This window comes from Cygnus olor, chromosome 1 (assembly GCF_009769625.2).
Source record: "Cygnus olor isolate bCygOlo1 chromosome 1, bCygOlo1.pri.v2, whole genome shotgun sequence".
NCBI classification, from domain to species: domain Eukaryota; kingdom Metazoa; phylum Chordata; class Aves; order Anseriformes; family Anatidae; genus Cygnus; species Cygnus olor.
Window position 1 is genome coordinate 44,945,204 of NC_049169.1, and position 23,972 is coordinate 44,969,175.

Sequence of the window (23,972 nt, forward strand, 5' to 3'; positions counted from 1 at the left end):
CACCAACATCAGTCACAGGCTACGCAACGTCCAAGGTGACAGACGGTCAGGCCAGGAGCATTCTCAGAGCCAGGGTTTTAAGAGCTCTCAGCACCTCAGACTTCTTGCTCACCGCGCGTGCAGGCAGCGGAGTACCTTGTGCCTCTTCGGCCTGCTCTTTTATTTTGGTCTTGCTGCTGAGAGGAATTTGTTGCAGGACAGATTTTGGTTGCAACAATCCAGTGTTTCTACGCAGCTTTGGGACCAACTTAGACCCATTTTGCCTGTTCTACAGTTTCTTTGTTGGAGTTGTTCTTATCTAAAACACACACGTTAATACAGTTTCGATTCTTAACCTTTGTTCAAAACAACAGACAGAGCAGAGGGGAAATGCGTAAGGATGCGTGATGGGACTGTACTGTATCACTGTATCACTGGAGGGGGAAATTGCTCAGGCTTTGCAGGCTGCCCGCTCCTCACGGGGGCTGGGTTTCTCATCACCATACTGGGCTCAGTGGGCAACGTGTTACTGCAGCAGCTGGAGCTGCTCACTCCCAGGAGTGACTGCTGACTCGGAGCTGACGTGGAGTATGATAGTCCCCTCATGCTTCTCACTTGCCATATACTTCTATCACTCCAAGAGGGTAGCACCAGGAGTCTAGAGAAGAGCCAGCAGCCTGGCCTCGGACTGGTAATGATACCCTTGGAAGATCAAGTGTAAGACTGATCAGAGGGCTAGGAAAAGCAGGCAAGTATATCCTATTTGGAGGGACAGTATTTCAGTTACCTAGCAGAAGCAAAGAGGTAAACTCTTTCTGCCTTGCTGTTCTCTCTCATTTAGCCAGTTGAATGCATGCTGCACCGAGTTCAAGAACAACTAGTAAAAAGAAAAACACAACTGTCAGCAACACAAACAAATCCCATGATTTTCTTAATGCTGGAGTTGGGGGAAAGAGTTTGGGAAGGTCTTAAGGAGATCAGTGTTGTTTTTTTTTCACCTCAAAACTGCCTCGTGGGGCTGGAAGGTGCCATACACACCCTTCTGTGAGGTCATGGGTGGCTGCCCCACCTCACTCAGGATTCCGGCCTTCTACCTCATAAGCAGAAAAGGCTGCAGACCATCGGCCTCCAGCACCTCCAACATCTTCCAATATCTCATGGACATAACACCTTACACACCTGCTTTTGCAGGGAAGATGTCTTTCTTTTAAGACCACCAGGAACAAAGATCTATCAGAAGGTAAATACAAATTGTGTGGATTTATGATCTTCATTCCATGTCCTTCTTCCCCAATACTGCTTAGAATTTGCTTTCAAAATGCCTGAAGAGTACAATAGATTGGTTTCTATTTGACTCCAATATTCTCCTACAGCAGTGATTAGCAACCTCACTGAGATACATACCCAGCCCGTGCTTTTTCTTCCTAAATTAGAATGTACATTTGCACATAGAAAGTGAGTGGGAGCCAGGAACTCCTGCCTCTCCAACACTCAAAGTATTGCTGCTTCTGCTGATCTCTTGCCTTTAAACAAATACCTCTAAACTCAGTGCTATGTGGGTCAGGAGCAAGGAGAAGTCACGTCTTATAGAAACTAGCTGTTTCAGGTCACCATGTCACCACAAACCTTGTGTCTAGGTAAGGAAATGCTTTTTGGCTCCTCCGAATTCCCTCTCCTGACCCACATCGCCCAGTCTGCGGCTTGTGCTGGTCCTTGTTTTTCATCCCAGCCGTGGCCTCTCAGCCACCTAAGCTCCCGAGCCCTGGGCTTTGTCCCTGGTGGCTGTCAGAGCTGCATTTCCATTGCCATCTAGTGGCTTCCATGCAGATGAACACAAAAGAAAAAGGAGTCGGAAGATAATGATTTAAAATGGGGATAGTAGGAGGCTGGCGGGGGGTGGGGGGGATAGTTAAGAAGACAATGGAATGGAGAACTTCTTTGATGTAATCTCACACGTCTCTATTTTCACAGGCACGGTCTAGCTATTAAAATAAACATATAATATTGAATATTAACAAGTATGTATGAATTTGAATATGCTTCTAATATGGGGGGAGCTGGTACTAAATGGATCTATACATTCTACTGACTATAATTTTACGAGATTAATCTATCATGGAGATAAACAAGAATTGATAAACTGCATGTATAATAAAGATTTTAATCTTTTTCACGATTTGGTTTGAGATTGATCTTTGTGACAACAAAAAATAAGTATAGGAAAGAGAGCTCTTAAAATAGATATATTTTTATTAATTCTTTTTTTTTTCTTCAAAGATCAAAGCAAAAAAAAGGCAAACCACAGCAAATCAGAGCTTGGCAGCAAATGATGTTCTTCTAGCTTTGTTTTTAAAATCTGCAAAATAAGGACATTTGGTAGCACATTGCGAAATGAAGAATCTGTGCATGTTCTTGGCAGTCCCGTATTGGTGGCTTGTAAAGAACTTGAAAATAAATTCAGCACATTAGTAGGGCTGTAATGCTACAAACCCTTGTTTAAGTGCATAGTGTCATGTCAAGAAACAGAGCAGCAGCTGTGCACAGAAATGTTCACCCGTGGATGAGCAGGAGCAGGGCAATACCGAGCATGAGTGGTCACTCACAGTCAGACACGCCTGCTGCTCTACAGCTGGTTTCCCTCAACTGTGGGGCAAGGTTGTGTGTGTTTGGCTGTAGGCCCATGATTTTCTTATCTGTTAATCTGCTGGCATTAGATTTTATTTACAGATCTCTGGCTGGCTCCTCAGGCAGGAATGGGACAGGAAATAGCAGATAAATGTGCTTCAGCTAGTCCTTGTAATCGCTTCTATGAACAGGGAATTGAGCCTATCAGATTTAGAACAAATCCACACTAAGAGAGTTTAGCAACTACACCTGTTCTGATGAACCAGCTAGATGATGATATGGAATGCTTTGTTGAAATAATTTTCTCCCATCATGATGTCATTTTGACAAAGAAACTCAGTAAGAGAAAAATCACACCTTCTCTCCACTACTGTTCCAGCAGTGAATATTATTGTCACCACTACTAATAACATTTCAAGGTTATCTACAATGCATTCTGGAAAACAGCTGAAAAGGTGCCAAGTATTTAAACTGTTGCTTCCCAGAAGCACCTTTAAGCCAGTTCACTATTAACATATTTCTGTGTCAGTTCTCTGATCTGACACGTCTTTTGCTCTGCTGCCACTAATAAGAAAAAAAAATAAAATCCAAATTTCATCTACCATAATGAAACAAAAAAAAAAATCTGCAGAAGTAGCTGTTGCAGTTGTTGTCACAGCAGGAAAAAGAACATCGACTTCATTCACTGAACCTGGTGTCTGACCGAAGAAGTCACTTCATGTATGGCACGCTGGTATTTTTCTGAGGCTTCTTTAAACTCAGCCAGGTGCTCCTCATAGCTTCTCACAGCAGCCAGAAGCTGATTCCTCTCCACAGCTCCCAGAATGGCATGGAGGATCATTTCAATGCCGAGCCCAAGAATGGTGATGCTGATTCCCCCAAGAACGGATGCCCCGATCTGTGCAAGGAGGCTGACGAGTTTGCTAACAGTGAGAGTTATAAGGTTGGAGCCAATTAGTTTGATAGCTACCATCCCAGCTGTTGAAGTTGCTTCTCCAAGAATGATGGAAAAAACTCTATGGGCTATTGCAATTTTCTCCAGCTCAGGCTCTTTGATGTCATACAGCTTCTGGTATAGCACAGGCTCTAGCTTCTCCTTCATGTCACTATCAATCTTCTGTACCTGACGCTGAATCTCACTCATCGCTTGAATGATAATGTCACAGTTTTCCTTGACAGTGCTGCTCTCTCTCATCTTGATGTGGCTAATAGTACATCCCAGGTGTGCGTTCAGAACTCCAGCCAGCTCATTTGTTGCGTGGAAATTCATGGACATGCAGTCGAGCAATTCCTGGTGCAGATGGATCAATTCTTGTCGTCTCTTCGGGTTATCTGGATAAAGGAGGTCACTCAGCGCCATTCTTCAGAAATAAACTACTTCAAGAGATCAAAGAAAGTTCTCACTGTTTACACCCATAATCCCAGCCCTTAAAAAGCAGTGAAATGTAAGCTGCTTTGTCCCTGCCTCACTGATTCTTTTTATACTCAGCAAATCAAATCCCGAAACATAGCTCGTAAATCTAGAAATCTTAAACGTCGATTCATATCATTAGCCAAATGATTGCAAAAGGACCTTATGAGACATGAGAGCAACAAAAACAGCTAACAAATATGTAATTAGCATATTGTTAAAATGAGCATGGGTCTTTCTTCAGCTAGGAAACTGCAGATGGTAGAAGCAGAACTAGTTCACTAAAAAACAGAACAAGCTCATCTAGTCAGCAAAGTCTAAAATAAGCTGTGGAAATGAAAGGCCTGTTACAGAGACACTTTTGTATCAGCCTATTTTTTTCAGTCAGTGGCATCTAATTTTTAAATGACTATGATGGTTGGTAGAGTGGGCACAGTCTGTATCAGCGTAAGGGTGTTTAAAGCCACTTCTTGCATTTAAGAGGAAATGTTACCATATAAGAACTTTGTGTGCATACTAATCAACTCACATTTGGGAATTCAAAGAGAACAGCAAAATTATCTATCCCAAACACATCCTAACCTATTTCACCTTACACACAGTTCCAACTGTGTTTTCTTCCCTGATATTTAGTCCCTTTTCCCTCATTGATTATTTCTTCAATATTCCTAATCACGTCCCTTTCTAATGCTGTCATTGAATCCCCATCGTTTTTTCACTGGTGAATGTCAAGCATTACCTGCCTGACAATATACAGAGTCCAAAGTGACTGAGTTACCAGTGATTGTGGAGTTACTTCTCATCTCTAAGCTTCTATAATCAACTCTGTGCCACCTTCTCTTAACCCATCACCAGCTGCAAAGTAAAAATTCTTTAGCATGATTTTGACTTAGATGCATGCATCTTACGTTGCAACAGGGGCAGACTATGAAGGAGTAGGATGACTGGTTTCTTGGTACTTTCATTTTCTCAACCCTTTTATTGCAAATCTGGGCCACCTTCATGCATTACTTTTCATTTTTCCAAGATAAGTCCTTTCTTGCTCTTGGTGCCTACACACCACAGCTATAGGTACACACAGCTATAGGTAGTTGTGTGTAGGAGACTAGCTAGATTTTTCTTCTTAAAAGATACATTTGTGTCATTTTGGTCCTCTGGAGTTCTTGCATTATCTGCTAACCGTAAATCAACTGGCACTGACCCAGCTGTATTTCACTAAACACACCCTCCCCAACAAGATCACTGTAGAAACACAGAATGATTTCAGCAGTCCTCTAGACAGCTTTTAGTCTCAGCTTTGAAATACAAACCAGTCTGAAGGGATATTTTTTTCCACATTCTTTTGCACAGCAGTGTACATTTCTCTCAGCCACTTACCTTGTATCTCTGTTAAGAGAATAAACTCTTTAACTCATCTTTCTTCAAGCTGGAGGAAGCAAAGTTCATTTACAGTAAAAGTTTGTGGTTTTCAGGAAACATAAAACCCTGACAGTATGGTTTCATATCAGCTCCGCCTCTGGGATGTTGGTGGCTTGCTCTCTGACTCAGTGTTAATCCTTTCCACTCCAGTGATGTTTTGTTGAAAGGCCATTTGTTTATGCTCATTTGCAGAAATTGAGAAGAAAAAAATGTTCCAAAAGGAACAGCACATCAATGAACATTTTACATACTAGAAAGCTGTGGAGGAGACTTAGAGCATGTATCTATTCTGTATGAATCATTCTTTCAGCTTTCTATGACTGCTGTTGATTTAATGTCCTTTAAACCTAAAACTGCCTCTTACTCTTCACATTAACACTTTTGCCAATTTTTACATTTGTTTTCTAGAGTTAGGCAGGCCACATATATTTCTGTATTTCTGCCTATTTCTCGAGCTCCCCAGAGATTTTTCCCAGAGGATTTTCTATTTAAACATTTAGACTGCCTACCTGTTTTCGCCTGAGCGCTCCTGCAATCAGATGAATGTGTACAGGACAGTGATCTCATCCTCTTTCCCCTGTGTTCCTCTGGTGGTTTCCAGCAGCGTCTGATGAGTTAGGAATCCAGAGCTGGGCTTCAGCTGGGTCCTGTTGCCTGCCTGCTTGTCATTAATTTTATTATGTGATGTTTACCCTGATTTTTCTCATTTTCTTCCTCGTTTCCCCTTTCTTCCAATTTTAACACAGTTTATTTGATGCTAGTTCAAAATTGTTATTTCCTCCTAAGGCTGTCTGTTCCTGAAGAGAACAGGTATAGCATGAATGTGTCTGCCTATGACAGAGGTACCATCACAAGTACCTACAGCCAGGGCTGAAAGGGGAAGGTATTACTTGCTGTTCTCAGGATATAAAACACGTTGGGAAGCACTTTTCATTCATATAGGTACAAGATTTGGTTTCATATAGGGATTTATAAATCTTTATTTCTGTTTTTGAAATAATGAATTGTTGCCATGACTGGTTTTGTACACCTGTGAATTATGGAAGAAAAGTTGAACAGTCCCATGTAAATAGAAAAATAGCACTGACAGTGAAATCGGTACAGGCTTTGTGCGTCCCAGCAAAAAAAAGCTTGTGCTTCTACATTCATCCAGGCTAGACATCTTCCAAGCTCTGATCCTTCAAGAGATGGACCTGCTGCCCACTAGCATCTGGTTGCCAGTGTTGCCTCCTCAGGAGAGAGTGGTTCTCAGATGAAAGTGCAAGATCAAGCATAAAACAAGTAATCTGCAACTGCCGGCTTCTTTTCCCATGAAAAATGAGCTATTGTATTCAACTCAGAGACAGAGTACCAAACCCCACTTGTTTTCAGAGCTGTAGACGTGTGAAGCTGAGCTATGAGAGAACAGTAATCATTTAACTACAGCTATTACATGTCTGCAATGGTCAGTTAGTTGCTCACAGCTCTTTCCCATCTGTGACTTGTTACATCTGTTATTGACTGAGAATGTCATGTAGTCCTGAAATACTTCTTCAAATATAGGACTGAAGTGAATTCATCAGGCTGGCAACTACCAATGACACATTCTGTAGTCTGGAAGCCAATTTTAGATTCTCAGGGTTAGCAGTGGGTGCAAATTCTCTTTTGAGTCTCTATCTATCCTTTGGAACATGACTGAAAATCTTTTAAACAATAGACAAGCAGTTTTTTTCCTGCTTTACTCCAACTCTTCAAGGAAGATAAATAGCTGTTGTTTCAGATCTATATGAAGTCTGGGGAAAGGACTTAATCTGAAGTGTCTCTCACCCTTCTTTGCTGCAATTTCCCAGGTTCTTTCCTCTGGTGCTCTGAGAGTGGAAGAAGATGTGGAGTCCCAGAGACAGCTCTGGGTGAACAGTGGATACTGAAAAACACTTTGCTGTTTCATATAATTTCATGCCACTTGCGCCATGGGAAGGGAAAGAAGGAAGAGGCAAAGAGTTGAGCTGCATACCGAGAGAAAAGCCTTAAAGAGTATGGAGTGGGATGGAGCTGATAAAATTTGTCTGATGCAACCAGTCTGTCTTCCCAGGGCTCTAGCAGAGACAAAGACAATATCAGAAGCAGTCCCTCAGCAGCGTGTTGTCCCAGGACTGTGCTGGCAGTTGGCCTTGGGAGAGCTCTTTGGTGTAAGCAGAAGGGCAGAACTTGCTTGGTAGTCAGAACGGTAGCAAGAGAGGAGCCAAGGCAAGGAGAATGTTTTTTGCTTCCACCTCTCAAGGAACGCTTGCAATGTCTAGCCACTGAATGAACTGACAGACGTGGGTTACTTCACAGGAAGCACTAGCCTGAGAAAAAACATTGCATTGCTCAGCCTTCAATTGCTTTGCCTGTTGCATGTAGATGACTGATGCATTTGACTCTGCTGTGTCCATTCCCCCTCCCCAGAATACATTTAATTCTGTGCAGACCCACCAGTACATACAAACCAAAGGGTTACATTTCTAAGGATGATGTAAAGTAGATTGTTTGATAGGACTTCCATAAATTTACCAATAAACATCAAAAAGGAGAGAATAATTCTAAAAAACACTACTTCTGTTGCTTTTCAGATGACATGCTGAAGGTCAGATCTGTAATTCCTGCATCTACAAGAATAACCACACTTGCAGCTGTTTACACCATATTTTGCTGGCCTGCTTGGTAAGACCCCTTCAGAGGCTAACAGGGTTTTTTCTAACTCTGAAGGCCTGGGGGGAGGGTCAGGTAGTTTGATAATTTGTAATACTAGTTTCAGAAATGTAACATTCTAGATGAAAATATTTTCACTCCCCCACCCATCCACCCTTCCCTGTCTCCTGGATTTCTTCTGTTTACTTTTCAGAGCCAAACCCTCACTCCGGAAATGTTAGCCCGCCTCGGTTTTAAGAGTGATAAAGAAAGGATCATTAAGGCCTGCGAGAATCTGTATGACTTAGTATACATCTATGTCTCTTCAACCAATGCAATATTCAAAATCCTCAATCATTATCTTGGCACTGAATTCCCCATCTTGGCAGTAAAAGAAAACTTTAGCATTAAAGAGAATCTGCAGCTCCTGATCAGTGCTTTGAAAGAGATGCAAGCCACCATGGGATATGACACAGATGAAGAGGGAAGCATAAGCCGAAGTTTTTATGCTAGAATTGCTGGTCCCATCAACACTTTGCAGGACAACGTGGCTACAGTAAAAGGTCTTTATGAGAATTATAAGGGGGTTGTAGGAAGCATCGTGGGTGCACTTGTTGGAGTGATGTTAAAAAAAGATAATTTCCCCGACACAGTAGAGGCTGCTGTTCATCAGTTACTGAGTTCACCTGCTTTGTCCCTCCATGTATCAGAACTTCTCTTGGACTATGCTGATATCGCTAAGATGCTGCAACAAAATGAGCCACCAAGCACCACAGCAAACGGCTCCTCCTCAGGTGAAACATCACAACAGCTCAGACTTCGTTCTCTACCCTCCTCCTCTTTTCTTTTCATACGGACCCTCCTTCAAGGACACAGAACCATAAAGAAAAGCCTGAAAACAGCAGCTGACTACTTAGAGGAGGCTTTCAGAGTGCTGAGGCCACCTTGTGAAGCATTCCAACTCTTTGTTAAAATGCTGGAATCCTGCATCCCAGCAATAGCAGAAAAGTTGGAAGCTCCATAAATGTACTGATGTGTTAGAAGTTCATCTTGATTCCTTTAACCCTCGATGGAAAGTTTGAGCAGGCTTGAACATGCCCGTACACGACATATCTGCAGCAGCTGCTTCTGATTCTCTCCGTAGTTCTTTTTGAAATCTATACTTAGTATCTCTGAGCATTTAGGCGTCAAAATAAAGTTTCGTTGATAAATTATTTGAAATCACTGGTAAAGCAAAAGCAACAAAAATGTGGTGTGAAATATAGACACAAAATAAGCTAATAGTAAAATAGTTCTGTATTAAATCTGTTCTAACTGTGCGGACAAATATGTCTCAGGATTTCAGGAGCAGTAGTTCAGTTTGACAGAACATGCTACTACATATTACATGATTAGATGATGGCATCTGGCATTGCATACGCCTAAATCTGGCACCTGCAATGCTGAGCCTCAAGCTGCTCCTTTTAGTCTACCCCCAAAAAAAAACCAAAGACCCCCACATTCCTTAGGTGTCTACATTTCTAATGCTCAGGTGCCTGAAGTTCTGCACTCCTTGCCACAGGATTTCCAAGGGAATGGCACCACCAAGCTTTCATGGAGCTGCTCAGAGAGTAAAGCAGTTCACCCAGGTGCTTTTGAATACCCTTACTTTTAACTAATTAGCTGGTCAGCAACTTGTGCAGTCCTCTTATATTCAGATCTCATTTGGATAGCTAACTTGTTGCTTACCACTTTGGAGAGGTGATGGTGAATACAGCTTCCTGCCAAGTTCACTGGTGACTGAGAGGTGTTACCACTCAGGGGTCATTTATGAAACATATCAGTGAGTTTCAGTTCAATTATTTGGTGACTCCACTGCAAAGTTAAATCATCACGACTGGTCTCTTGACCATAGCCTCAGCCCAGGCCCAAGGGGTGAGGAACCAGGGGTGAAGAATTAGGGTAGGCATACTGGAAGGGGGATTTTGCAGGCAGAAAACGTTCTTTATCTTTTCCACATTGTTATGTTTTGGAGATGGAAGAACTTCATAGCTGTTCTAGCTTGGGCATCTAAGGCCCCAGAACTGGTAACTGAATATGCAGAAGTTCAACCCCCAACACTAGTCATTGCAGAGCATTGAAGCAAAAAGTCAGGTAAATAAATTTCAGTTACATCCAACACCCATGAAGAGAGCAGTGGGTTCCACAGGCTCTCCTTCATTTCAGTGTAAAATAACCAACAGATATTCATCAGCCACTAGAGGACTGTTATGAACACATCACCTGCCTGACTTTTTCAAAAGAAATGCTAAAGGCAACCATAAAAGCTGAAGACAGGCCTGACACATCTTGTGCCCCTCTGCTGCTAAGTTAACATCTCAAGGAAGCTTTATGCTTCTGTCCTCTGCGTGTGAGATGCAGACGGTCAGTTTGAGATGAGAGCTATCAGATGGCTTTGGTGTATGGGATCATGTATTGGGGAAAGGCAGATGTGCTGCAGCCACAGCCTTGGCTGTCTCCTGGGACACAGCACTTACAGGAGATAGTAAGGCTGCACACTTACCCACTACAGTCTACCACCATGGTGCTTTCTCCATCACACAGCCAGAAGCACTCTCACTAAAAATAAAGTTACTAAGAGATCTGTAAAGATGTTGTTAAAGTCCATGTGTGTCTTTCCTGAATGCCTAAGGGACAAACTACCTACAGTGAATGGTGTCACTGCCCTGCTCTTCAGTAAGGCCATAGATAAATGCCCTTCTGTCTGAATGAGTCCAGGGACTGTTCAAAACAGTCCTTCTGTCTGTTTTGATGAGCTAGGCTGAATGACTCAGTTTCATCTGGAGAGCTGAGGCTGAAAGCGAAGGAAGTGATGAATCTCCTGTAACAACAGTAACTCCAGTGACTGATTTCCTGTCTATTTTTCTGTCTTGATAATCAAATGTATACATCTGGATGTAGCCAGAGAATCGGTCATTGCTTAGCCAAGCACAAGAAAACTCCAACTACACCAGGAAGAACAGCAGAGGCAGAGGCAGTAGAACCACTGTTCTCAATTCTTGAAGCTGAAAAAAAGTGAAGAGAGCAGTCATTTAGACCTCCTTTATCTGATTAGAGCTTCCTGCCCTTGCTAACAGCATTTGCCCCAAAGAGACACTTTCTCCAGTCTACCTACTATTCTGGCTTAGGGCTGGGCAAAAATTCTCATTCCTGAATGATTGTTTTGTGCCCAGAGGTTGCACTGACACACTGTTTTCCAAAGAGACAAAAGCAAGAGTCCCATATTGGTGGAGGACTCTTAGGACAGGGCTGTGGAACAGACCCAATGTAGTCTTCCAGCACAGAACAGTTATCTCTGTAGCCAAGAAACTGACAGAATGTGCTTTGCCAATCAGCACCTCTCCTCTCTTTTGCCACAGGAGAGAGAACAGGACTAAAGCAACAGTAGTTTTGTTTATATTTACCTGAGCTTGCCAGAGTAGTGGTGGATCAAAGTCCAGTGTAATCCTGAGGCCTGAAGTGTAGCTGCCTTGCAAGCCACCAGGATAATATCTGAATTCAGGCTGCCTGAAAATCTCATCTGCCATTGCAATAGGGATGCTGGGGCCCCAGCGCATGTATCCTGCAACATCCTTGCAATGGCAGATGGGATAAGTGGACGCCGAAAAGAACCCTGAGATCTGTTATGTAGCGGGTGGATTAATCATCAGTGAGCTGTAGGGTCTCACAGGTTTCATGACAAATGGGTGAAAACTGGGTCATGTGGCTCTCACAGGCAAACACAGGAGGTAGGCTACAGATTGGACCTTGTGTGTGGCCCTGTATAGGTACAGCTGATGAGGGCTGATTGGGGTTCTTGAGAACAGACTGTCCTGCATCCCACCTGCCCAAAGGGACTATATGCAGTACCTTCCAAGAGCTGGCAGTGGTACTTGCTGTAATTCCCCACAGAATGCAGGTGCAGCCGGTTGCCGTACTCTGTCCGCAAGAAGTTTTTGACAACGAACACCTCATAAGGGGGAATGAGGACTTCCTTCTCAGATGTGTAGTAAGAAAAGCCTTGCAGAGCTGCTCCCAGGCACGTTGTCACTGTGAACAAAGTTTCATTTCCAAACTTCTGGGCTTCATTCCAGAGGCGCGATGTAGAAGTGAAACGGCCAAATCGCACTCTTCTGCCTACCGTGGCTTCAATATGTAAGTCTTTTACACCCCTATGCACTCGGTAGCACTTATGTTTCCCCATGTTCTCCTTGCTGCTCTGCCATTGCTTCATTATCTGGATAGCAGTCGTTAGGTAAAAGTGAAAATATTTGAAACTGAAGTTGTGTCTGTACTGCTCTGGAGAGCTTCCTGCTGTGGACGTGGCCCAGTTCAGCTGAGAGTGCAGGGAAGAATTCATGGTGTAAGCCATGAGGACTATGGCGTGACTCTCATGCATTTCCCTTAAGAGACCTACAGGGCTCTTTAACAAAGCCTCCTGAGCCTTCTTCCAAAGACTCAAATAGTTTTTATTAGCAGCTATTTCCTTATGGAAATAGTCTCCTCTCTCCAGTTCTTCCATCACCTGCTCTCTGCACCCCAGGTACTGGTCATCAAAGGAATGTAAAGCCATATCCATCATAAGGTGGGACACAGACTGCAAATCAAAAAACAAATGCAGGTTAGCATCAGAATGAGTTTTTTATGTATATCTGTGGATGCAAACCAGGTTTTTCCCTACCGTCTCTTTTAATTTTTTTCAATATTGGCAGAAAAAGCACAGCAGGCAGGCATCTTCAACAAGCCCTTGCTGAGCAACATCACACCAAAGCTCCACCTCAGGCAAATACCAACCAGAATGCTAGAGTTCTTATTTTATGGCAGTCAGTGACATCAAAAACTTCAGAAGAGTTTTCTCTTCAGAGGGCAAGGGGATAGGGCCAATAAGACAGACCCATAATCCATCTATTTCAACATTCTGTTCATGATTAGTAAGTGGTTTTGAAGAGAGAAAGAATGAACAAAACGATATTCTGGGGCAGTGAAACCTGCACACATCTCAGGAGTGAATTTCTTCTTTCTGTCCTATAATACCTCTCGGTCATGTTCTGGCTCCAGAGCGTGATGTTCAACAAAGACAATATAGTAGTACTGTGCCAAAACTTTTACTTATCCAGTTTCTTTCACTAAGGCCAGCTGGACTTGTTATGTAAATAAACATTAAAAACACAAGTAAGTATTTAAATAACAGGATGCTATAACAGGAAAATAATTTATAATATATTCTGTCTGTGAAATGACACTAATTATCTGTTTCTAGTATTTCTAATTAATAAAAACCCTGTGCGATAACATCTAAGAAATGGTGTGTTTGACGACAGCTCTTTTCCCTTTTTGATCTCTTAGTGGACTAGTCAAGTATTGTAGCCAGTTGATAGCTGAACTCTGCAAATAGATATTCACTTCATCTCAAACATTCATCCTAGACACATAACTAAATTGATAGCTTTCTCTGAAGTTAGAATGGCCCATAAACTATAGCGGGATTCAGTTTATTTCTTCACGGTACTGTAATTTCTTTGAGGGGGAGCTAAAAGACAGTTTCAAGGAACAGAGCAATATGGTCACTGCCCATCCAACAACACATTGCTGTTGTCAGAGTCTCAGATGAAACAGGCTGGAAAAGGAGAGGAACAGTTCTATGAGACCCAATCCAACGTTCCTTAAAAAAAAATCATACTTAACATTTATTTAAAAAAAAAAAAAAAGGTTTTATTTCAGTGGGATAAGTGATTTCACCATTTCAAACGAAGTACAATGTTTACCCCTCTTACCAGTCTTCGCAAGGAGATCAGCAACAGAAGGCTGGCCAGCAGATGTACTGACATCCTAGAGTCCACCCAAGACACTAGTAAGAATGTTGAGCTGAAGTAGAGAACACTTGCATCTGTTTCTTTTCCTTTTTTCTTGAATTCTGAAGTTTTTAATTTGCACTCACGTCTTTGTGACAATTCTTCAACCAAAGATTGTTCGGTAGATTCTTAAAGCAATTCAGATGTCATTAATCAAGCCAGACAGTTTACTGGTAGAAGTGGGGCCATAATCCATAGGGAAGCGTCTAGAATCACTGAGACCTGATGAGTTGTTTCTTCACTCCAACTTTAGCTGGTGTAGATGTCCATCACCTTGATATTGCTCTTTATTCTAAGGTATTTTGCACTCTTGTTCTTGCAAAGAGGAAGAAAACTCTGACTTGGATAAGTCTAAGGGAGTTCTCTCCTGAGGACTATATGTGAAGATGAGGTGGAGAGTACTCCCTACCTAAGAGCTTAACAAGTCCCCTTAATGAAGTGCTGAGCTCTGATAAAGCCAACACAGGAATGCATGGTAGGTTGGGATCCCATCTGGAAGCAGAGATAACATAACTGCCCCACTCCTCCTTAGTTCCTCCCAGTTCCTAATAGTGTGCTACCAATCCTCCACTTATACCACTACAGAGTGGCACCTTGTTGAACTATTTAAATGGGTACACTCAGAATGAGGGTATAAATCCATATTCTACACCAAGACTAATCCCTCTCTACTGGCTGCTTTCCAGTTACTCTTCCAATCAAAGGGCAATGAGCTACTCACATGCAATGACCCATGGCCTCTGACAATATTTCTGCACAGAAAAACAGCAAAAAGTTGTTGTCAGGGCCTCACTCTGTGACACAGAGAATTGAAGCTTGCTTTTCATTGCCTGCTAGTGATAGGTTGGTCAGACAGATTTTGAAGAGGGCACCTGCAGTCATAGTGTGATTCCATGGGAAAGGCAGCATCTGTGCAGCTGCTTGTTTTCTGTGGACAGAGAGCATTTGCTGAAATAGCACGAGGGATGACAAAAAGGTCTCGTACTGGGTTGCCTCAACATGATCTATAACACTGCACTAACTGATTCTGATTCTGAGTGAGTGACAATATCTGCAGCCACTGGTGGTATAAGATGATGACATGAAAGATGATGCAAAAGTTGAAGACATGAAGGATGATGCAAAGTGATAAATGCAGCCTATCCACTTCTCCTTGGAATTGCCCCATCACTTTGGGCTGTACTTCAGAAAGCAGTTATTCAACTGGCGAAGTGAGTGCAGAGAAAGGGTTGTGAATTTATTCAGAGGCACCTCCTGTCTTGTTTATGTAGAGATAAAAAATAGCTAACAACTGTGAAAGGCTCCAGTGGGAAATTCACAGTCAGGAAAAACAGTCACTCTAGAATGTGAGAGTCGCTATCAATCCAAATGGATATAATTCAGTTGCAGATCATGTCTCTTGCCTATTTTTTTTTCTGGCCTTTTAGCGTATGATGCATTATGAAGTGAATGAGGAAGGAAACCCACTCACTGGCTTTGCATTTTAAAATCCTTCAAAAGTAACATAGGGTACTGTCTCATGACCATAAATACAATGGCCATAAGATGGCAGCAGAGGATGTGTAATGGTATTTAAATGTACCCTGAGCAGGTGAAAATCGAGCTCCTTCAATCCAGCATTATATTTGTAATCTGAATTGCGCACTCAGCTCTCCAAAGGACATATTGACTTCAGTCCATATAAAGATCTGGTGACATAGAACAGATTACATGATCAAGGCCCTAATGTTCACCTTCCCAGAAAAAAAAAAAAAATCTATCTATCTATCTATCTATCTATATAAAAAGGAAGTTACAAATATAAAACTAACAGAAAGATGCAAATACACACAGGATACTTTTAACAAACAAAACTATATAACAACAACAAGCCCTAACATTAGTACAGCAGATATTAAGCACTCACTAATCTCTAGCATTTTTCCTGATGGAAATTTTGCTGCTTTCAATGAGCACTTTGTTCATTTTTAATAGATGGCATTCAGAGGTGAGTCTTGTTGTGAGCAGTGAAGCTCCACCAGTTTATGCTAAAAGAGGAATCAGCCTCAGGTACTTGACTGAGACAAGCAGAGGTAATTATTAATGTTTTCTCCTTGGCCAAGGTCAGTATAGCCAATGCAAGTCATAACGGCTTGCCAAATGAAGGCTGTCACACACACATCAGCACTGGGGCAGGGTCATTTAGAGAAATGCTGAACACAGTAGATGATGAATCAGGAAAAGCTTGGTTCTCCTCTCCCTTACTGTCATGGTATACTGGAATCATGATCTGAACTGCATTGTAGTCGCTTCTGATTCACTTTGGAGCACAGGAGGGGAGAAGGAAGCCTCGTGCATCTGGATCCTGCTCTTCAGGGTTAACAAGAGGAGGCTTTATCTTCTGGACATCTCTTTAATTGCAGATATAGGTTGTACAGAGGAACAGAGAGAAGCAGCATACCAACCCACTTTATGTAAGCAGTATTTATTGCAATAGGTAGCTGGGAACGGCTGCACCAGCTTACATGGAAACAGAGAGATTTGGTCTTCCTCAGTCTCTTGTGGCTCAGCAGTTCCTGTTGTTGGAGATGGGATCTGCCATCTACCTCTCAGGGAATGCAAGATGACAGACCATGTCACAGAGAGGCTGTGCAGAAAGTTGCTAACATGTAATATTCATACAGGGAGACAGAACGAAGTAGTGCAGAGGGAAGACAGTATATATATATGCACATGTATATGTTATAAAAGTATGTACATCAGAGAGAGAGCCAAGCTGCCTTGAATAAACAAAATGTTGGCCCAACTTCAATCCACTATTGAAATGCTTTATTTTTATTTCATAAAGTTTATTTTTTTGTTGTTGTTTATTTGTTTCTTTTGGGAGCTATTTGAACACATTTAGATTCAAGCATCAATGCTAAAGCATCAGAGAAACAGATTTTTTTGTTTCTGCTTGGGTATATTCAGTCTCACCAGAAATCAATTGTAGCAAAAACAAGAAGAGATTTCCAATTCACTTTTCACAGTCATTGATTGTAGCATACAAATGGAAGGGCTCATCTAAAAGGACTCCTCAGACACACTTTTTCAGATTTAAACATTGATGCTATACAGGCAGATTTTGTGACAGAACAAACAGAAGAGTGTACTGAGACACGATTTCTGGCTATGTAATAGCATTTACAATGGAAACAGGTAAGACAGTCTTCTCAACCATTTTTGGTAACAGTGAAAATACCATGAAAGACAACTGAATAGAAATATTTTTTGATGAAAGCAAGAAAGCTAATGCAACCTAGAGAAGTGGGATAACTATTGCCTTGTTTTTTCAGCTGGCTAGGGAGACAATTGAAGAATGTCCCAGTCTATCTTCCCTCCTTCCCACCCACAACCTTCTTCCTGCTGAGAGGTTCAGGGTGGTCCTAAGCCAGATGAACAAAGTGATCATCCCATCCTTAGTATCTCCCAAAGAAACGGTTGTAGGCCATGAAAAATCCTATTTGGTCAGACAGATAATCACAAGGAGGGTAGCTTTCACAACGCTCATGCATCTGCTCCATTGGGGTTTTGTAATGCATAAAGTACCTGGAGTGGACAAAGAGAAAGATGCTGTTCTGCAGATTCAGTCAATGGAGCTGGAGAGGTTTCATAGCCCAATATTAGCATGAGAAGAGTGATTCCCCAGGGTACTTCTCATGGTGAGTTAGATACCTACTTACATGGGGATAGACCTCCTTGACAAATGCTGAGGAAAGTTGGAATTGAACACATCTTAAAGCAATTGCTCTTGAAGTTTTATCAGGAAAGTAGACCATAGAAGCAGTTAGTTTTTTTGTTTGTTTGTTTGTTTTTTGGCCCCAACCTCATTCCCCAGATATTTTGCAATCTTTTTTTTTAACTTTATTATTTATTTTATAATTCACTTATTTTATTATTTCTTTTTTACCTTTATTTGTGCCCAGTTTCTGCTCATTTTCCCACTAGATACTCTCTTCCCTTAAATTAAGCAGTTTTCCCTCATCATCCTCACTTCTATTGTAGACAGCAACCCTTTCCCCTCACAATTTTTGTTCTGCCATGCTGAGCAAGCCCAAATCTTTTAGTCTCAGCTACACAGTAGTTTCTTGTAGCAGAAGCTACTTTTATGATGACCCGCCTGTAAGGGGGCAGTCAGTGTAGTCAGTAGAGTTGCTACTTCTGAATTTCATCTTGTTTTTAATCACTCCAGGTTCCAACATCAGTCAGTTCCCCTGCTACCATACACTGATCCTCTTCTCTACTGGTCTCTACTGGGACCTCCCAGTTTTCTATTATCTAAAAACTACATTATCCTTCCAGTCCAAGACACATCAAATAATAATTCTTTTTGACACGGGCCTACAGGAGGCAGTGGCTTAACAACTTCTTCTAGGAAATATGTGAAGAATATTCTTGCATGAGCTCAAATTTCTCCAAATGTTTATATCCAGGATTTCTCCAAATCTTTGTGCCTAGAATTTCTGCACAAATGGATATAGGACCTACAGCTTCAGATTTAGCTTCATCACTACAACAGAGCTGTGCTTCCTTTGTGTGGAGGTAGAGGCAGTGACCAGGACTCTGTGATGCTCATTATCCTGGAATTTGGATCTAATGTCCCTGGAGGTTTAAGCAGCTTCTGACTTGTACCCTGTTGTTCCCATGGCTAGCCCAGAAAGCTAGTAGTGTCCTCCATGGGAAGGAATAACAAAGTCCAGCTATGAGCTCCCAAAAGGATATTTATGAAAAAAAAAAAAAAAAAAAAAAAAAAAAAAGAACCATTTATCTATCAGTGTCGGTCTCTTAATACCTTTTTGTTTCTACACAACGTGTAGATGTGCGGCAAATGATGAATGCTTTGCCATGACCCCCCCAGCTTCCCACCCCCTCCTCAGAACAGGTCCAGAGTCCAGCTCTCAGCCTGACTCATGCATTGTTACCGTTCGTAAAAGTCAGATCTCTTCTGCCTCTTCACAAAGGCATTGGCAACTTCCTTTTTAATCTTGATACCTACCAAGAGAGAACACAGCAGGTTAGAGATGCAGGACCATTGACTATAGAAATCAGAGATCAGTCTACACTCTGAAAATGGACTGTTTTGTTTCTTCGTAAGGAGATAACTTCTGCAGCCAATCCTACCAGCCCATTCATCACTCCCCACCCCACTGTCTACTCTTAAGACTGACAAGTGGGCTCACTCCTCACCCCAGCCTGCCTGTCTACATGGAACAAGGGCTCTTCTGTCTTAAACTTCATTCCCTTATCATGTAGTATGATATCATAGAATCGTACAATTATTTAGGTTGGAAAAGATCTCTAAGATCATCTGGTCCAACCTTTATATGAGTCCACAGCAAATGTACAGAAGGCAAAGTCATGACTGAATAAGATACATATAAGGAGAAAATGAAGGGAATGGCACCCTGACTCCCTAGTCCAGCTAACTTCAGTCTTGGCTTGCTTTCTATAACCTGCCTCAGACTGAGTGATGTGGGACAGGAGGCACCAGGCCTTGAAATACCTCTAATTAGCCATAAGCTACAAACAGCACATGGAACTGCTGATGTTCACATGTGCACGGTTCCATGGAAAGTGAAAGGTATGAAATAACAAAAGTAAATGTTACACAGGGAGAAATACACCCAGGACATGCACATCCCGGTGTTCAGGCATCTGGAGGACATGAGAGGTCTTTTTGCCATGTCAGCATTCACCCCTGGTCTCTACTAACACACCTTGTCAGCACAAATTTCTTATTTGCCCCCTTGAATTTGTGGGTGTGCAAACAAAGGAGGGTTGTGGAGCACCCCACAAGCAGGAGTTAGAGCCACCTCACTGTCCCCAGCCAGGACTCAGCACAGCACAGCCTCTCTCTGTGAGATGGGCCCACACCAGCGGAGGTGTGTGTGGATGCTGGCACACTGGTAACTCCAGCAGCTGCACACCAGCACATTTCAGCAGAGAAACTGGGAAACTATCAATGTCACCGGGGGAATGCAATTTCTAATACTGTCAGTGGAGAGACTGGTTTTTGTGTCCTTCCATCATCGTTGTGGGATGTTTGTTTCTGCTTAGCTGGTGAGACGTGTCCCCTCACCAGCAAGCTGGGTTTAGTCAGGATCCAAATATTGACTGCACAGAAACTGCCAATTAATGACTTGTCAGAAATCACCACCTTTCCCTGAACACTCTTCTTGTGCATGCTTTTTTATTTTTCTCTCTTTCCCAATCGATGTTTTTATTGGCTCACTGGAGAAATACCAGCTTTCATGCTCACCAGCAGCAATGTTATCCTTCAAGGTGTGAAAAAGGAGGGACAGAGAAGATCAAGGGGGATTTCCCATGCAAATTTCTGTCAGGATCAGCTTGCTGTGAAACCTGTGGACATCCCAAGATGTGCAAATCTCCATGTACTGGACAACCTGACAGAGGAGGGACTGCAACCCTCAGAAGCAGCCAAGTAAGGGACTTGCTTTCAGGTATCAAACCTTCCTTCTCTGTGATCCTATGCACTAGACTGGCTGAGCAGCAGATCCAAAGAAACAGTACTTGGAAACCCTTGGACAGGTTCTGATCTCTTGAGAGGCTGGGGACACAGCAGTCCCTTTGGAGGGGTCTGTGAGGCCAGATCAGAGAAGCAGGGAGACCAGTCATGTTACTCCACCCACATCACCCTGTTTCATGGAGGGGAGATGCAGCCAGCCACTATTAACCTGCAGGGCTCATGTCTTGCCTCAAGGGTTGTGGAGATGCAGCCTATGGTTCTAGCACAGCCAGAGCAATGCTCCCTTGCCAGTACAGGGAGGCTGACCCCCCTTGTGCCTCCCACCCCGTGGCTCTGAAAGGCAGCCCCTCCATTTGCTGCACGTGTTCCTGCACCTCAGGGGTGGTGGCACTGAGGGAGCAAAAGGGGAGCAGCTAGAGGGAGTCAACATGGTTCTTGTTCATCCCTTCAACCCGTCAAAGGGAAGAAGGGAGGCGGATGCAGGGGAATGGAGCTAAGAGTCATTACAACAACATACTCACTGGCAGCGCTGGGAGGTCCTGAAGGGTCTTCGGGATCTGTGAGACAGACAGACAGAAGAGTTTGCATGTGATGTCTGCTCTTCTGGTCCACTCTCTACCTGAATCCCTCTTTCTATTGAATGGATCCAGCTCCCCCCTTTTCCAGAAGGTCTGTCCTTCCCAGGAAGAATTTTATTAACATCCAGAATGTGGGGATAGATTTCTCCACCACAAAATTCACTCATTATGCCTGGATTCATTTAAATTCAACTTCTCTAAACAAGGTCAAATGACACAATAACCATACAACTACTGTGGAAGCTGGAGGAAGACCTTCCTTTTTCTTCCTCCCCACCCTTGCTAAGAGCAGGGACAGATGGAGCTAAGGGACCATTTGAGCAAAATCCCAGATTTGGACAGAATCAGAAGATAGCTGAGCATCTCCTCTTTCTTTTGAAAGAGGTTTCCCTGACTCTAGGGAGAAATCACAAGCTGTTAATAGGGAAGAGAAATAGGGTTGAAAATTAAGAAAAACTCTACCCTCACAGCTTTGCAGCCTAGGGTTGGAGTATCTGGTTCACCAACGCCCTCCTTCTCTCCCCCCTAAACAACAATAAATTTACACAATGTATTTCTGTTTTCATTTCTAAACTTAATTCTTAATGCCTTCTGCAAACACCCAAGCAATACGTCCTGTAAGAGAAATGTTAGGTCTCCTCTTCATCTTGGCTTTCCCACACTGGACTGTTTCACAATTATTATTTTTCTTCCTCTCTTTAACCACATTTTTCTTCAACAGTGTTAGTTCCACCCAAGTCACCAGGTCCTTGGCATAAGCATACTTATGGGCAGAAAGAGGACTGTGGAGACCAAAAAAATAACAACTGTGCTTAAACAAAGACTTTGTGAGAAGGGGTGTGTGTAGTTCTATTTTTAAGCAATGTATACATTCCTTGGATTTCAAAAATAAAAATAAAAATTAGAAGTTCCTCCAAGGCTATTACGCAATCTGGAACATAACAATGACTGGGGAAAAAAAAAAAAAAAAAAAAAAAACAACAAAAAGTAGAGATACACTCAAGAGTGAGAAAGTGAACAAGAGACCGACAGAGGGAAAACACAGATCAAACAAAATTCACTAAATATATTTGCCAGTATTGAATCATGTTGTATCTGATGCCAGGGACTTAATGAAAATTAACTTTGAATGAGATAATACAGGCAAAAACAGGGCCCCTTCTTACTTGGCTTCTCTTTTCCTGCTGTAGGGAGAAAACACTTGCTGTTTCTGATCTTTTGTCCTTTCCCTCTCTCTTCAACTAGAGAGTTGTCCCTGCATTACTCTCTCGATCATAAAGTCACCATGGCTAAATCACCTTAAAATGTGATGTGCTTTTATTCAATGAGACAACTCCCAGTTTTTCTAACCATCAGTACGAGGTTTTTCCTCTCCAGAGTTCTCCACATGCCACATTTTTCTGCAGGTGAAGACTTGACTCGATGCCTATCTCCGTGATCCTACAGCACTCCAGTGCTGGCAGGTATAAAATCCCCCTCACTGTGGTTGACACAACTCTTGCCTGCAGCTCACCCCAGGGCTGGGTTACCCAGTGACTCAAACCTGAGCATCCAGCCTACCTTTGCCAGATCACCTAAAAGCTTCAACATGTTAAAATAGTTGGAATTCCCTGCTGCAATGCAATGGTGCAATCCTATTTTTTTGACCAGTGGAAGAAAGCGCCCAGTAGGAGATAAGGCTGCCTACCCCCAAGCCCTGTTTTTAATTTACAGCTGCAGTGCAGCCCCTCAGAGACCTGATGTTGTGCAATGACCTGCGGCGCTGCCTCCCCCCAAAACCTTGCATCTCTCCCAGGGTGTAGGGAGGCTCCCTGGGGGCTGCAGCTCCAGCAGCTTTCCTAGGGAAGACGTCCCCTTACCTTTCTCACAGCAGCACAGCACTGCCAGGGCCAGAGTCAAGACGAGCAGTGCCAGCAGGCTCCTCATGTCGTCTTTGGCTGCGCTACTCTTCCTACACTCAGAGCGTTCCTGGAGGTTACCGTGGCTTTCTGGAGCTTGCTTTCAGGCAGCACTTTATATCCTGTGATTGCCTGGAGAGATCAGGGCTCTGGCTTGCGTTCCTGTGTCTGAGCTCCAAAACAAAGCCTGTCCTTTGGGCCAGGAGACATCAGGTCCTGGCAGCCTGTCACGTTAAAGGGGACTTATCAGAGTCAAATGTTTGCCTGTTCCAGAGCCTCGTTGAGGACTTTCACTGAGACAGTTTCACAAAGTTGAACATATTTAATAAGGTGACAGATGTAACAGATTTGGCATTGCTGTTGATAAACACACTAAGTGCAATAGTGCTAATATATGATAACAGTGCTAGCAAAAGGCTGTCCTGAGTACTTCTCACCAAAAGGTGCAGAGCTTACCAAGAAGGTGTTCCTGTCTTGGTGGAGGAGAAAGGAGCATGGCCCGTCAACTGCCTCTTCCAGGTCTACAGTTTCTTCTCTCCCACCCCAGCCCACCCACTCTTCTTTTTTCCTAACTCTAACACTTTTTCCTAACACTACCTCCCATTTAATATCCTAACCTTAACTGGTTTTCTCCCTGGAGTGACATTTATCATGATTTGGGTCTAGTGCTATAGTCATATATATGTTTAGCATGTACTTCATTGAGCTCATTATCATGTTCAGAGGTGTTAACTTTAATATTAATTTTACAAATAATCAAGCAAAAAAGTTTTACTCCAGGCACGGCAGCCTTCAAGATTTTGTTCTGCCACCAAAACAGGGCTGTCCTGCCACCACAAGACTACCTCCTTGAGCAGCCTCTCATACTGAGCTTGAGGACCTCCATCCACAAAGTTTGTTTAAGAGATAAACAGCAGCAAGCTGCTCAACTCCCCCTTGGCCAAGGGTGGTGCTTATCATGACACTAACAAGTCTGACTGTTCTCCACACAGCCATTTGACATCCATCTCAGGACTCATGGCATTTCCAGAAGATTTT

The 23,972-nt window shown here is 42.8% G+C and overlaps 4 protein-coding genes across 7 annotated transcripts; 1 reads left to right on the forward strand and 3 right to left on the reverse strand.

The window, feature by feature from the left end:
* Positions 1-2,301: 2,301 nt before the first annotated feature.
* SMCO3 (single-pass membrane protein with coiled-coil domains 3) lies at positions 2,302-6,367 on the reverse strand. Of its 3 annotated transcripts, XM_040555881.1 has the most exons (3): positions 5,944-6,012; positions 5,393-5,441; positions 2,302-3,981 (listed from the first exon to the last, which is right to left on the reverse strand). In XM_040555881.1, exon 3 carries the CDS (start codon positions 3,962-3,964, stop codon positions 3,287-3,289), a length of 678 nt encoding a protein of 225 aa, XP_040411815.1. In that variant the 5' UTR covers positions 3,965-3,981; positions 5,393-5,441; positions 5,944-6,012; the 3' UTR covers positions 2,302-3,286. The 3 variants fall into 3 exon arrangements, with proteins under 3 accessions (XP_040411815.1, XP_040411797.1, XP_040411807.1); XM_040555863.1 differs by lacking the exon at positions 5,393-5,441 and having other exon boundaries at positions 5,944-6,367; XM_040555873.1 differs by lacking the exon at positions 5,393-5,441 and having other exon boundaries at positions 2,302-3,978; positions 5,944-6,061.
* A 1,662-nt stretch (positions 6,368-8,029) lies between these two features.
* On the forward strand, positions 8,030-9,297 carry LOC121069574. Its single transcript, XM_040555891.1, has 2 exons — positions 8,030-8,116; positions 8,298-9,297. Exon 2 carries the CDS (start codon positions 8,319-8,321, stop codon positions 9,105-9,107), a length of 789 nt encoding a protein of 262 aa, XP_040411825.1. The 5' UTR covers positions 8,030-8,116; positions 8,298-8,318; the 3' UTR covers positions 9,108-9,297.
* A 1,576-nt stretch (positions 9,298-10,873) lies between these two features.
* On the reverse strand, positions 10,874-13,930 carry ART4 (ADP-ribosyltransferase 4 (inactive) (Dombrock blood group)). 2 transcript variants are annotated; one of them, XM_040555854.1, is made up of 3 exons: positions 13,876-13,930; positions 11,972-12,698; positions 10,874-11,127 (listed from the first exon to the last, which is right to left on the reverse strand). In XM_040555854.1, exons 1-3 carry the CDS (start codon positions 13,927-13,929, stop codon positions 11,036-11,038), a joined length of 873 nt encoding a protein of 290 aa, XP_040411788.1. In that variant the 5' UTR covers position 13,930; the 3' UTR covers positions 10,874-11,035. The 2 variants fall into 2 exon arrangements, with proteins under 2 accessions (XP_040411788.1, XP_040411781.1); XM_040555847.1 differs by lacking the exon at positions 10,874-11,127 and having other exon boundaries at positions 11,142-12,698.
* A 2,471-nt stretch (positions 13,931-16,401) lies between these two features.
* Positions 16,402-23,068, reverse strand: LOC121069581 (osteocalcin-like). Its single transcript, XM_040555900.1, has 4 exons — positions 22,896-23,068; positions 20,980-21,015; positions 18,894-18,963; positions 16,402-17,520 (listed from the first exon to the last, which is right to left on the reverse strand). Exons 1-4 carry the CDS (start codon positions 22,960-22,962, stop codon positions 17,391-17,393), a joined length of 303 nt encoding a protein of 100 aa, XP_040411834.1. The 5' UTR covers positions 22,963-23,068; the 3' UTR covers positions 16,402-17,390.
* Between the last annotated feature and the right edge of the window lie 904 nt (positions 23,069-23,972).